Source organism: Gopherus flavomarginatus, chromosome 3 (genome assembly GCF_025201925.1).
Source record: "Gopherus flavomarginatus isolate rGopFla2 chromosome 3, rGopFla2.mat.asm, whole genome shotgun sequence".
NCBI lineage: Eukaryota > Metazoa > Chordata > Testudines > Testudinidae > Gopherus > Gopherus flavomarginatus.
The window spans coordinates 106,328,248-106,344,055 of NC_066619.1; the positions used below are offsets into that span (position 1 = coordinate 106,328,248).

A 15,808-nucleotide genomic window follows, 5' to 3' on the forward strand; every position below is an offset into this window, starting at 1 on the left:
AGAGGGTAGGTAAGTGTTATCTTATAGATTAAACTAAACACTATAAAAATCAGAATAAAACCTATGCCAAGATCCAATTACTGAACACAGAGGGCTTAAGTCTACTGTACTTTACACTGGTGGAAGCCCGGAGTAATTCCACTGTGTCGAAATCAGACATATCCATAGAATACTTCAAACTTTAATTGTCTTTCTTTTAAAAATCATTGCTTGCTACAATTAATTCTTGTACTGATACCTTCAACTCCCCTGTGTGCGTGTCACAGACATTATTACTGCCATTTAAAAATGGACTGCAACATAAACAGTAAAGCATTTGGAAAAATAAGAACACTTTCTGAAAAATAAAATAAACCTAGTAAGTCTGTAAACTGTTTGTATTTGGTTACTGCTAAAGCCTCAAAAGGCATGTGCGCTGATAACTGTCTTAGTTTAGTTAGTTCTGTCCTAGCTTCCCTCTGTCCATCTCTCTTTTTAATAGTTCTTTGTTTTCTCTTTTTTCAAGAAAAAAAAACTGTTCAGGGGATAGGAGATTCATCATTCTGCTACATTCATTATAATTTTAAATTATTGGTTAGAACAGAATGGAAACTATTCAAAATATAAAATCTTTCCCCAGCTAGAGAAGCCTTTTTAAAATCAAGTATCTGAGGTTAATGCTCGCAGTGCTATGTCAACAGGCTTGTTTCTTGATGATAGTATCAAAATGGGAGTTAAAGGTCACAATGTCAAAAAGCTAAGATTTACTGCACAGAAGAATAGGCAAAAAGGAAGAAAACAGGAGCATTCGTTTGAGGTCTCAGGCCTTTGAGCAAGTGGTGCACAAGCTCATGGAACTGGGGTTTGTGTGATACAGTAGTTGAAAGATGGGAATTACTGCGCTGTACTGCACTATACCAGGTGTTATATGCAGTGAAGTAAAAATTTGGGTAACTCCATATTCTACTTCACTCAAGAGTCCCCATATGGTTGCTAATAGACAGTGACTGCACAACTCACCAAGCACAGTGGCTGCAATAGTTACTTACGTGTAGCACAACTACACCTGAACACTACCCAACCCTTAGGGAAAGGCTGCATGAGGTAGTTACAGTACCAGTGCAAAGTAAGCCAGATTATCCACCACATAGCCACACACATTTCTCTTATAAATGACAGCACACTGAGGCAATTGGCATCATTGACTGTGGCTGTCTAATAAATATATGCATGGCTATGGTCAGAGGCATGTCCCAGAGAGAACACTCCTTTCCTAGCACATTGTGGTCATTACCCCAATTGTGCCAGGTAAAGAAGATAATTAATTGCTGGTTAACATCTCTCTATCCCTCCTCCTTCAACAGGATTCTTGACAGGGAACCCCAGAGCCTACAGCTATTTGAACTGGAGTAACTTCTTGGGCTGGAGTAACTTCTTCTAACACATGCATAATCCTTAGGTTAGATGGTGCATGTGTTAGTGGCAAGTGCCTCCTTTCCCATAACATGAAAACTCTAAACAAATCATCACACTAAAGTGCAGTGATTTTAGTATCTCAGTGCAGTTTGCAGTTAGTAGTTAGCTTGTTTATTTCACTAACTCAGAAGATCAGGAAATTAAATATGGTGAATGGATAATTCAGGTGACAATTAACATTTATTTCTTTACCATGTGAAATACTGAAGAGTAATTAAATTTAAATCTTTGAGGTAGAAAGCAAGGAAGCCAATTCTCTGCAGGAATCAGAAGAGAACTCCCTCCACCACCACTCACTGATACATAATTTCATAAATACATGGAGGGTTTCACAGTTCCCTCTGAAGCAGAGATATTGGCCTCTGTTGGAGGCAAGATACTAGAGCAGACAAATTATTACTCTGATCCACTATGGCAAATTCTATGTTACCAGATACCCAAGATGAGCTTTCCTTGTATTCAACTGTCACTTCATTTTTTATTAGAAATGTTTTTATTTGAAACATTATCTGCTTGCATTTCTTATTCCAAAAATGGATCAGGATTCATTACGTGTTTTGCAAATATGTCTACTCTCTATACAACTTCTAATGACAATAGACACTTTCAGAAAGAACGTCTCATGTTATTTTACATGGTGCAGGTAACACTGTCTGTAGTTAAGATCAATCCACCACTTCCCATTAAAAGAGCTTGTTTTCCAGCTGCTTAACAACTTTGTCGAACTTGAACCACCCAGCCTGAAATTTCCAATGCTTGGTACCTTTTTTTTTTTTTTTTTTTATAATGCCAGCAAAAATGGTACAGCTGTTTCCCAGAACAAGGTTAGGGGGAATGTTTAGCCCATGTTAAAAAAAATCTTGCAAACATTTTGTTGAGAAGCTGCTCATACAAGCTTAAATCAGCCCCCTATGTGTGTACGCATTATGAAACAGTCTTAAATTACATGATCACAGATCTTTTTTTTTCCCCCCACAAGACCCCTGCCGCAATCAGCGCACATGATGAATAAGGGTTGTGCAGTGAGGAAGGTTATTGTCCGTAGGATCCCTGTCATTTGTTGCAGAAGTTGGAAGGGGTGCAGTGAACGAAGCCGTAAATTACAGTCGGAGAATGGATGGTCTCATGTTAAGGCAATTGAATGTTACCCTGGAGAACTGGATTTTATCCCTGCCTCTGCCACACAGTTCTTATGTGATGTTAAACAAGTCACTTAAAAAAATCAAACTTGCCACAGTTGATCACTAATTGCGTGTTCCTCATTTTTGGAGTGCTTGACTTGAGATCCTGGAGTCTGATGTGCAAAAGTGCTGAGCACTCTCAGCTGCAACTGGAATCAACTGGAGCTGTGCTTTGAACATATCAAGCGCTATATAATGCTAGGTCCGAAGTGCCTCAAAAATCCACTTAAAATTAGTGGATGCTTTTGACCTTAATCTATCTGTGCATCTGTTCCCCATCTTTAAAATGGAGATAATACCCATCTCATCTCACTGGGGTATCATGAAGATAAATTCATTAATGTCTGTGAAGCACTCAAATTGGTAGCAATGGCCAACTTACAACAGCCTAGGAGGATATTAATAATTTTGTCTTCAGAACAGGGTTTCAACTGTGTGTGGAAAATAAGGCCACACTGAACAAGGAGAAAACAAAATATTGAATAGCTGTTCATTAGTTAAGCACCAGCTATCCTATTCAGCTATATTGAAAGAGGCAGGGGTATTGTGGGAAAAAACAATACGTGATTATGTCATTAAAGACTGTGTCAATATACATATGCATAAGGGGGCTGAATTAAGATTGCACAGGCAATCTCAAAGCTGGCATCTCCTAACTGTGGAGTGTTTGACTTTGCAACCTTAATAATGCTCTTTTAATGTAGATTTTGTGGGATGGAGGAAAACTTTGGGTAATTTACACAATGCTTTCACTTGTCAACAATATCCTAATACACTTGCAATCAGGCACAAGACCAAGACATTCCAAGACAATAACAGGCCAAGTCAGTGATACAGACAAAACTGTAATAAAAAAGCTGCTTGCTAGACTAGGCTGCATGGCCTCAATAGTTCTAATACACAGTGATTCAGGCCCCACATCATTAATCATTGCGGGGAGGAGGGGAGAAATTATAGTATCTTTACAAAGAATCTTTATTGCACTGGCAGTAAAGCAGTTGCTTGATACTGCTCTGAACTCCCTATAAAATTACAAACACTGATAAAGCAAAGTGTTGATTTTGCCCAATCTGTGAACTCTTTTAGTGGGATTGTAAAATGCCAAGGACAGTTTGTCAGAAAGCAGATGGATTAGCACAAACACAGTGGATTGTTTAATGTTTTGTATTCCCTTTGTTAACTGGGTTCTTTGACCTAAGCAACAAGATTTATTAAAAAGTCATCCCTCCAACATCCCAGTACAATTATGTTCTCACAAATGGTAATTGGCTAGTCTTTCATGGCCTAGAAAAGATAACTTGAGGCATTGCTTTCCTAGACTACTAGATAAGTAGATATAGTATGCAGTAAACATCATCGCTCCAACACATGATTATTCCATGCTGAATCTTCTTTTCAGCTTCTTGTTCTTTCCTTCACTCCCCACAGGATCATTATTCTGGGCTATAACCTCTAAGACACATCAGTAATCCAGGAATATATCAGCTGCTGATTTGCCACTATTTCAGTTTAACCACAATGCATTAGAAAACAAGAAGTCTGCCACTGAAAGGATTAGGCTGGCAAATTTACTGTCATGATAAAATCATCTGCTTTGTTTCGTTTCAAATTAAAGCACAATTCAACATATCACTCAGAACTGTTTGGCTTTGTAAATGTTTTCACTTAAGAGTATCAGAGAACAAACTGCTAAATATTCAGTTTGAAATCCCTCACACTTTTAAACCGGAATCTTGCAGGGACACACACAGAAGAGGTAGTGGAAAAAGAGTCCATCAGACTTTGGATAACAAGAAAACTTTTTCTTCTAAATCCATTCTTCTCTCTTCCTTTTTAGTACCATTCCATCTACAGACTCTTTGCAAAACATCGTTAGTTTTGTCTACTGTTCCTTCAAAATGCACTTCAATGCTGAAGTAGTTTTCAGGATGGTATTTTCAAATAGAGACGCTGAAACAGCAAGTGTTTTCCATAACAAAGCTTTTTGTGGAACGCAAATGCCTTGTGTGCACAAATGGAATTAAAGCAAAAACCTAGACACCCAAAATCTCAGAAGAAGAATATTGCTGCCCTAATTTTAGGGACCAAATGATGGCTCCTTTGAAAAAAAATGCCCCTAAATGTACAGCAGATATATCATGCACTAGAAATTTTCCACACAAGCCTGTCACTATTCTAATTGCATTTCTATTCTGGTCATATTTGTTGTTTTCTTCCTAACATCTAAGGCCTGAACCTTTCCATAAAGGGACAACAGAGCAAAGAACCGGATGCAAAATTTCACAGTCCAGAGAATGTTCATTTCAGTATGAAGTATTAATAAAACAAATATTTAAAAAAGAGTCCTACCGGATCTTCAGTTTTATGGTTATTCAGCAAATCGGACAAGAAATCGTCATGGAGGCTCTCTCTCCGAATCAATGTAAATTCACGCAGAAAAATAGCTCCTTGGTTTTGGTCTCCACAAACCTAGAAAGATATTGACATCATAAAAAGCAGTGCCCCAACATTGCCATCAGGAATGTATCCAAGAAAGAAAAAGAGGAGACCTAGTGAACTAGCATATTTGTTAATTGCCTTTTGTCTTTTACTAAATTAATTCCAGCTTTGACCAGAGTGGCCATTAATGAAAATGGAGACCTGCATTTAAAAGAAATAAGTAGTTAATAGTTTACTCTAATGTTCAATGACACAAAAGCTCTGTTGATGGAACAAGCTGGAATTTTGTTTCTCAAGAAGTATGGCCTGCAGAGCGGTAGTTCCCAGTTAAAATGCTGTTTAGTGAAGCAATATCTTCTTAAAACACATTCTGAACTATACAGACAGAACTCCCAGAGACGTGCTAATCCATTGGGCCTATGTAAAAGTTGCGTGGTAAGAAGGGGAAATGTTTAGGTATGTGTAGAGATGGATGCTACTATGGCCAAAATCACGTATGTATACAAGTGCATATGCACCTTAATGAGTAAGGAAAATAAAACACTGCACATGCATGGTTGATCATTTTAATTTAATTTCTGAATTAGTTATTTCCAAGCCTAACAGTTTGTAAGCTCTTTGAGGCAGAGACTGTCATTTCATTACATGTCAGAACAGTGCCTTAGGTGCTACTGTAATGCTACTAACGATAATTAATTTTCATTATGTTCCTTGGTGTTGTTATAATTTTTAAAAATTAGAACATTTTAAATTCTCAAAACCAGTGATACTTATGGGTTTTTTCCTTCAAAGTTCCAACAAACAAAAAGCTACCTTTGGGCTGAAACAAAGAGAAATGTTGGAGGAAGTTAGCAACAGAAAATAGGGAACTCATTAGTAACTGGAATTCTAGTAACTTTTCCAATTTAATTTCTGTTGCAACATGTTTTGAACAAGGCTCAACTTGCTAAAGTACATTCTCGCTAGATTTGTTTTTATCTAAACAGCTCCAGGCCTGTATGTAAACAATTACATTTTGTTTTTATATTTCAGTAACTGGGACTACAGCCTATACATCTAACATAATATACATCCTTCAAGAGTCAACATTTATGATCAGATACTAATGCATGTTAACTGTTGATTTTGGAATGGCAACCACTTTGGATATATATGGAATACCAAGTGCTATAGTAATATACGATATCACGGGTAATTGCTTGCGAGCTTGAGAAGAGCACATTACTTACAAATGCAGAAGCATTACTCACAAATCTGTTATTACACACCCATCTACCAACAATTTTGTAAACAAGAAAAACTAGTTCTGATTCTCCCCTCCCCCCGCTTCTGCTGATACTATTTCTTGTATCCCTGCACCTGAAAAACTAGATGCCATAATTACTATGAATCTAGCTCTAGTTTTAAAAGGCGGAGCAGGAGAAGAGTGACGTTGCACTCCATGTGTTTTATGGAAATATGCTTATGAGAGTAAATATAATGTAAATGGAATATGCTGTATGCAAAAGGTCTCTTGTAAGGTATCATAACACAGGTTATAACCTACTGAATATATTCCTCCTATTTGTATGCATGTATCATTCTTTTATCTGAAGCTAAAAATATGAAGTATAACTATGAAGTCCTATTGTAATTATTCAAAGTGTGGGCTATTAATGGTAGTTTAGAATCTTGATGGCTCCCATTGACACAGACAATTGGTTGTAAATGGTTTATTTACCTACAAATCTTCCTGTATAGGTGTGGACCAGCCCAGGAAGAATGGAGACTGGGGATCTTACAGTGACATGTGACCATGCCACATGATGCTGGAATCCATCTTAATCCATGTACTTTTCCATTGATGAGGCGGGGATGGGGCACAGACAAACGATTCCTGCCTTGTGCCAAAACTATGAAAGGAAGTGGAGCAGGAAAAAGGGGGCAGCCAGTCATGAGAAAACCGTTGCTTACCACCTGAGATGTCTGCTGGAACTAACAAGGACTGTACAAGGGGAAAGGATTGGGCACAGACTAGGAAGGCGTCTAGTCTGGGAAAGCAGCTTATTGGAACATCTGAGGGTGAGATTTACCTGTAATCAGTTTCTTAATGTATTAGGCTTAGGCTTGCATGTTTTTGTTTTATTTTGTTTGGTGACTTACTTTGTTCTGTCTGTTATTACTTGAAACCACTTACATCCTACTTTTTATACTTAATAAACCCAGAGTAAGAGATTAATACATGGGGGAGCAAACAGATGTGCATCTCTATCAGTAATATAGAGAGTGAACAATTTATATAGAGTAAGATGGATTTATCTGGGGTTTGGAGCCCATTGGGTGCTGGAGACAGGTAACCTGCTGAGCTGTTTTTAGTTAAAATTTGCAGCTTTGGGGGCATAGCCCAGACCCTAGGTCTGTGTTGCAGCAGGCCAGCATGTCTGGCTCAACAAGGTAGGTTTCTGGAGTCCCAAGCTGGCAGGAAAAACAGGCTCAGAGGTAATTTCCGCACATCAGGTGACAGTCCAAAGGGATCTCTGTGACCGAACCCGTCACAAGGAGCATCTGGGAACACTATGACTATGACATGCAGTATGTCCAATGAGAGGATGAAGACTATATTTATCACTCCTTGGGAAACAGCTGGTATTGCAGTCTGAGGGGAGGGAATCTTCCCTTCCAGCTGGGCAATGAGAGCAGAGATGCTGCGAAGTCAGTATGACTATAATAGGGTGTTTGGAAGGAGAAAAGCTAATAAGAAAAGAAGGGAGGAATTAGGAAATAATACAAAAAGGGGCAATGGATGGAAAAACCTGGTGTGTCTGCACAGAACCACCTGAATTATTTTTTATACTGCTTAGGAGAGCAGATAGCCCCTTCTGGATACACATCAGACTCAGTAAAGGGCACCTTACTCATCTGAGCTACTCAGCTATAAAAGTTTCTATGAAAAGGATATGATTTTATGATGTAAGGTTTAATTTATATCCAGCCTGATACACTGTAGTGAACACTGAGTAACACACTCATGTATCGTTGTGTCATAGCAATGAGGGATCCATTAAATATACCAGTTTTCACGACCAAAAATTACCACTAAAATACATTTTCCATTAAAAAAGATTATGGATTGCAGATTTTACTACTACAAAATCTCCCAAAAGTAGCACTTCATTAATCCTGAATGGTTCATCCCATTGGTGGCAGCTGTGATTCAGCAATAAAAAGTAAGTGACTTTGGCAGTAGACATTGTAGGGTTTGGGTTTTATTTATTTATTTGCCCCTTTCTACCTGTGATTTAATCACTTAAGGTAAGTGAGGCTAAGAACATAATTAAGGTCAATTAATTATTCAGGTAAAGTTTTGGGAAGCTGAATACAGGAGCTGATAAGCTCAGGAGTAGCACTTCACTAAATTTGCATGTGTGTGTGGGGCCCACATGACAGGTTCTGATTCTGCAGAAACTACGTTTTCATTTTAAAAACAGTGAGTTACAAAGGAAACCTTCCAAATAGGAACCAAGTACAAACCAACCCCTGGTCATCTTCCAGACCCCGCAAACAGCCTGAAATAAAGGCTCTGGAAGCTCCCAGCTGCCCCAGTCTTCATTAACATCATTGTGCTGTTAACTGTGAAGCCTAGCAATACCACTTGACATTTTAGCAGATGGGATGAAAAAGCAGGGTGGGAGTTTGAAGCTGCTATAGGGAAGGAGATGTGGAAGGAATTAAGGAGAAAGAAGACAATGAGAAGGCCCTGCAAACAACTTTGAAAGCAATGTTTGATGAAGGTGAATATGAAAGGAAGAAACAAACAGCACCATTGTTGCTCACTATAAGGAAGGAGATCAGAGCATCATTTCATGAGTGTTTTACGGCTCTCATTGGTGCTATTAAATGATGAAGGTGCTCTTCCATTCCTTAAGGTTGCTCAATACTCTGTAAAGTGCTTTGCAGCAGAGGGCTAGAGTGCTATAAAAAAAACAAAGTCTTGTTTTATTAGATGGGAATGGGGTAACAGTAATTGTGTAAAAATCAAAACAAGGCTCATTTGGCTCATTTCCCATCTCCTTCAGATCTGTGTAAACCATGAGTAACTATTACACCTAATGGTAAAAACTCACTGCGGATGAGAGCTCTGATCAGCCTACAGAACAAATACAGAACAGCAAGAGAAATGAGTTCACATTAAGTAGAAGGGAAAAGATGCAACTTCTACTTTTGTTGAGTAGTGCCTCCCGCTACAAGCAGTCTCATTGACTTCACTGGGACTAGTCATGGAGTAAGATACTAATCATCCTGAGTAAGGATGGCACAATCTGGCCCATATCAAATATAAGTATAATATTATAGGACTAGATTTTTACATCTTTCTTTATTCATGCATGTAGCCCCATTGATTCCAGTAGGGCTACTCACAAAGTATGAGTAGCCGAATGTGGTCCAAAAAATATATATATACACATCGTATTTCAAACACCTTTTTACACCTGCCAAGAGAAGGTTAAATATAACACCGTTCAGTCCAAAGAACTCAAACTATTTTAAGTCTATTTAAAAATCAAACAGGAAACTCATTACTATCAGAATTCTGGGTACAAAGTATGCAATGCTTGTATTATAAAAAGCCCCCATGGAAGAAATTTCTCAGTCTCTATGTGCCTGCCTCCTCCTACGTGAAAGAGTGCGATATTCTTCCTCCTCTATGAGCACTAAGTGAAAGTCCCACTGCAACTCTTGACTCTACACAGCAGTTACTTAAACAGGAAAAGGCATCCTGGAGCAGTCACAAGTGTGTCCACATACCTGCTGGCTGCCAAAGAGACTTGCTGATTAGCACTACTATGTTGCCTCAAAGGAGGATTTAACAAAAATTCCCTAAGGGAGTGCTGAAAATTATGACTGCATTTAATCTCTGACAATTTTGGACCCTGGTTTTGATCTGAGCTCTTCACTTTTGTTCTTGACTAGACCCGGATTCAAAATCTGAATCAAGATCTGAATTTTGTAAGTTGACCTCATCTTTATAATGGGCCAAAGCAAAATTGCTGAATCCAAACACTTCTTAAATATAGAAGGGAGGCTGCAGTTTTGGGGGCTGAGTCTGTCACCCTTAATCACATTGGGCAACATTGGGTTGATAGCCAGCAGGCTATGCACTGTGAAGCCCTATTTTGAATGTTGCCTATTGGGAAGTACCTTACTTGTACAGTCCCACTGTCATCAGTGCAGTTAAGGTTGGCAGAATCAAGCCCCCAGGATGCTAAGTTTACACAACTCATCCTGGATGCTCCTGGAGGGATACTAAAGTGATAATTTAGGAGCATTCGAGGTGAACTATCTAGACACCCAAAGGAAAAGGCTTTGGTATGTGTAAATCATCTTTTCAGATTAAACCAAGCGAAGCCTGAGGATGGCTCCCCATTGGAACACTGAAAAGACCAGGTATGACCAAAATACAAAAATCTGTCTCTGGTGCATAGGTAGCATGAATGCTATTGGAACACTCAATCGGTCCTACCTCCCGGCTGTCTGGCAGCCACCAGTTGCTGCTCTGAGGTACAGGACGCCTATCAACCTTGCTCTTCCCCCTCCTTTAACATCAAGATCTCCCACGCACAATCCAGTGACATAGCAGCAGCAGCACATCTCCAAAAAGCTGCAGATAGAGAGGAGTAGCCCTGTGATAGCAAAGAGCTTTGCCTAGCTGTCACAAAGCAGTGAGCTTTAATGGGATACCAATCCATTTCAATTCTCTATGATCATAAAACAAAGATACATGGCTAAACAACCAGCTGAGACAGGACTGAACCTTGAAAGCTGCACTATTGTTACAAATAGGGAAGGATCAACAGGAGAACCCTTTTATTCTTGGGGTTTTATAAGGACAAACCAGGTGACAGATGGCAGCATAAACAAATTACTGGTAATTTACCTTTTAGAGAATTAACCAACTCTTTTTTACAGCCAGTTTTTAGACAGAGAAGACTAGATGTGACAGAGAAACAATACGAAGAGTGAGGAGAAAAATTCAGTTTCCAAAATTCTTCCAATGTTCATACTCTAAGGCAGTGTTTCCCAACTTGGGATACCACTTGTTTAGGGAAAGCCCCTGGCGGGCCGGGCAGGTTTGTTTACCTGCCGCGTCCACAGGTCTGGCTGATCGCAGCTCCCACTGGCCGCCGTTCACTGCTCCAGGCTGCTTCCTGCAGCTCCCATTGGCCTGGAGCAGCAAACCGCGACCAGTGGAAGCTGCGATCAGCCAGACCTGTGAACACAGCAGGTAAACAAACCGGCCCGGCTCACCAGGGGCTCTCCCTACACAAGCGGCATCCCAAGTTTGGGAAACACTGCTCTAAGGCATTGGTAATATCACATTATAATTAGCATCTTGGCAGTGTTACTTTGAAAAGAAATAAGAAACAAAACTTGGAGAATTACACGCCACTAATTTTTCCATTTAAAAAGGCATCACAAGCTAGGAACAACTAAAAAAAGTTACTAGGTTTGATTAAACTCTCATTTTGACTGGGGTAATACTAATTAACTCCATTGATTTATTCCCCTCTCCATTCCATCACTTAACACGCTACATGCTTCTGGATGTATGGTGAAGCCACCTATTTGGAGCTGAATGTCTTGGGAGCAGACATAAGAAACTTGGGGTGATGGCTTACTGCCTGTACACATAAGATGCCTTTGTAGCCAGGAAAACTAAGAGTCCCAACAGGAGCAGGAAGGGTAACAGACTTTTAAGGAGCCACCTGTCTCTACACCTACAGATTATCAAATGGCTCTTCCAGAGGGCTAACTCTGGAGTCTCACTGCTTTCTTCATCTACACATGTTCCTTTCACCCGCTCCATAATCCCCCATTCCCAGAACTACTCTGGCACCACCAAAACTGGGAAATCCTTAAGAACACAAGAACACACATACTGGGTCAGACAAATGGCCCATCTAGCACAGTGTCTTGTTCCACAGCAGCTGGTGCCAGATGCTTCAGAGGGAATGAACAAAACAGGGCAATTATTGGAGTGATCTATCCCGTCATCCAGTCTCAGCTTCTGGCAGTCAGAGGCTACGGACATTCAGAGCATGAGGTTGAGTCTCTGACCACCTTAGCTAATGTCCGATGGACTTATCCTTGAACTTATCTAATTCTTTTTGAATCCAGTTATAATTTTGGCCTTCACAACATCTCCTGGGAAGTTCCACAGGTTGACTGTGCACTGTGAGAAGTACTTCCCTTTGTTTCTTTTAAAAGTTCCAGATATTAATTTCATTGTGTGACCCTTGGTTCTTGTGTTATGTGAAAGTGTAAATAACATTCCCTACTCACTTTCTCCACTCCATTCATGATTTTATAGACCTATCATATCCCCTCAGCTGTCTCTTTTCTAAGATAATCAGTAGCAGTTGTCTTAATCTCTCTTCATATGGAAGCTGCTCCATACGCCCAATCATTTTTGCTGCCCTTCTCCATACTTTTTCCAATTCTAATACATCTTTTCTGAGATGTGTCAACCAGAACTGCACACAGCACTCTAGGTGTAGGTGTACCATGGATTTATATAGTGGCATTATATTTTCTTTTTTACTACTTATCCCTTTCCTAATGATTCCTAACATTCTTTTAGCTTTTTCCCCCCCACTACTGCTGCGCACTGAGTGGATGTTTTCAGGGAACTAACTATGACACCACTCAAGAAAGAGATCTTGGAGTTGACAGCTAATTTAGACTCAATCATTTTGTATGTATAGTTAGTATTACGTTTTCCCATGTTCATTACTTTGCATTTATTAACTCTGAATTTAATCTACCATTTTGTTGCCCAGTCACCCAGTTTTGTGAGATCCTTTTGCAACTGTTCACAGTTCACTTTTGACTTAACCATCTTGAGTATTTTAGTATCGTCTGCAAATTTTGCCACCTCACTGTTTACTCCCTTTTCCAGATCACTTATGAACCTTAGTGCAGATCCTCAGGGAACCCTGCTCTTTACCACATTCCACTGTGTTCTAGTTTAAGTATTGGCTGCATTCCCTCTACTTTCTGCCCCAAACTGGTTTTGAAGGGGAGTTTATGTTCACATGGATCACAATGGGGGCAATGTTCAAAGGCACAAATGGGAGTTATATGCTCAACTTTCACCGATTTTCAGTGGGAGCTGGGTGCCTCACTGCTTTCAGACTTTGAAAATCGCCCTTTAATTTTGATACTGTTGCATCTGAGTTTGAAAAATTAGTTTTCGAGATGGGAGAAATTGCTGTTTCATCAAAATCAATCCTAAAATGGCATTTCTAGATATTGCAACGTGTTCTTCAGGTAACTGAAGATAAGAGTATATACCCTGAAGAGAGGAGGAGGACAAAAAAAAAAAAAGACCCCCCCCTCACCTAAACTCCTACCCAGCTGCAGTATAGAAAATATTTTTAACAGTGGAAAACAAAATTGGGGGGGAGCCTGTATATCAACAATTTGGTTTTCTGTCTCTGGCCTTTTCAAACCATTTTATTGTGATTTAATTATGTTTCTGAACCAGCAACTTTCTGGAAACTAGCTATTGTGTGAGGTGGTTTTATAGATTTAGTTCTGTGAAAGAAAAGGAGACTTATTTGGCTCATCTGGAGATACTCACAAATGCCACAAAATACAAATACAAATAGCAATATATTTCCCCAGGGAATGTTTTTATTCAGCTGGGAAGCATTCCCACCAGAAAACCTTTCAGCTGGGCTTGAAATATATTTAATCTTTTTCCCCCCTCTTTCTTCCACAGAGACTTAATTCATGATTCTCTTAATGGTAATGCCCTGACTTCTTTTAAAAGTTCTGTGATGGAAAAGTGGCTTTGTGCTAATTATTTTCAGTTCTTAAACCACCACAATAGAAGAGTCTGGTTAATGTATTCATTGGAGGAATTATTTCAGCCTATCATTATAAATGAACAAAAGAAACAAAGTGATTTGCACTCAAGAATTACAGCATGAAGTGTCCCTCAAACAAAACCACCGGCAACTAACATCTTAGAGAGACATTAGCAATGATGGGGATAAATTTGTAAAGCATACACACGCCTACACTTGACCCACAGTGTTCTGACAAGAGAGAATGCCAATATGGCCCCATCAAATGGAGCGGCAAAAATGCAGAATGTACAAAACACATCAGTCATACTGCTGCCCAGCAACCTTTGCTGAAAAAAAAAATATGAGGCCCAGACTGTGGGAAAGAAAGATGAACTAACATAGAAGCAAACAAATCAACGCTAAACAACTACTTTTAAATCCTGTTGATTAAAGCCTTCTTCCTAGCAGTTAAATTACCACAGAATGTGCAAGTGCAAAAAGGTCCTGTAGTAATCTGCTGAGATTCTGCTTAACAGTATCACCTATTTTTTAATTTACAGGTACTTCGTAGACAAATATTTATATTTCTTTAAAGCCCAGTTTAATAAAACAGGATGAAAACTAAACAAAACAATCTACTCTACTTTGACAGTGGGATCCATCCAAAGCTGGTACTCCATCCATGTGTTTCTTGGCAAAATATGTCAAACTGTTATTGTTGTTATGTATTGGAGATACATAAATTGCTGTGGGATATGCCATAGAAAAACCCAAAACATACAACCAAGGGAATTCCTGCTGTCTCTTATCTCAATGCATTATTCAGCTTTTCTCAGACAAATATAAAACCTCATCATGCTATTCTTAGTCACTTTTCAGAGCAAAAACACATTCTAAAATGTGTGTAAGATGAGGAACTAGATCAAGGCATGGGTTGGAAAAGCACTGTGTAAACTTCAAAACACAGCTTTACCAATGTACTTCAGTCTTAACCTGCCACACACCTCAACCTTCAATCTATTCCAGGACATAGGCCATAGAGAATGCAGATTACATGGCGGTTTAGGGCTGTGGATAAATATTTATTTGGGATTAGCAAAACTCAAGTCATTTTTAGTTGTGACCTACTCAGGATTAGTTAATTATCAGAAAATGCTAGAATTAGGTCAAAAAGTACAATTACATTGCAGTACACATTGTTATGAATGTCCTTGGGTTACTATATATTTTATTTCACTTTGTTGTTGTTTTTAAGAGCACTAGGAAAGGCCTTTGCATATTAGGCTTGTTTTAAAGATCTGACAAACCACACAACCTCCAGTCTCTCATGAATCATTAAAAATAAATAAAAAGTGAATTAGATACAATGAAAACATTTAGTAAAGTAAAACCCAGGGGCGGCTCCAGGCATCAGCACGCCAAGAGCGTGCTTGGGGCGGCAAGCCACTGGGGGCGCTCTGCCTGTCACTGCGAGGGCGGCAGGCAGGCTGCCTTCGTAGGCTTGCCTGCGGAAGGTCCGCTGGTCCCGTGGCTTTGGCAGACCTCCCGCAGGCGTGCCTGCAGAGGGTCCGCTGGTCCCCGCGGCTTTGGCAGACCTCCCGCAGGCGTGCCTGCAGAGGGTCCGCTGGTCCCGCGGCTGCCTGCCGTGCTTGGGGCGGCAAAATGCCTAGAGAAGCCCCTGGCAAAACCCTTAATATCTTCTTGTACCGCTCAAATTTCATGTGACAAATGGAAGGCTTGATCCTCCTCCAGTGACTTACAGAGGTTTTTCCTCATGGCTTTATTTCTCAGCTTGAAAAAAGCAGAAACCATCATATTATTTTGATTTCAACTGAGATATAAAATCCTTTAGGCTTCTTTTTTGTTGAACTTAGTTGAGATCCTGGAAGATGAAATAATAAG

At 39.6% G+C, this 15,808-nt stretch overlaps 1 protein-coding gene across 4 annotated transcripts in view; it reads right to left on the bottom strand.

Moving 5' to 3' along the window:
- The window catches only part of ADAMTSL1 (ADAMTS like 1), a 703,248-nt gene that overhangs the window by 514,231 nt on the left and 173,209 nt on the right, over window positions 1-15,808 (bottom strand). For all 4 annotated transcript variants that reach the window (XR_007773162.1, XR_007773161.1, XR_007773160.1 and 1 more), the window contains exon 2: window positions 4,986-5,105. Coding sequence is in view for 1 of the 4 variants with exons in the window: in XM_050944097.1 (XP_050800054.1) it covers window positions 4,986-5,105 (120 nt within the window). In the remaining 3 variants the exon portion in view is untranslated. The remainder of the gene's footprint in view (window positions 1-4,985; window positions 5,106-15,808) is intronic.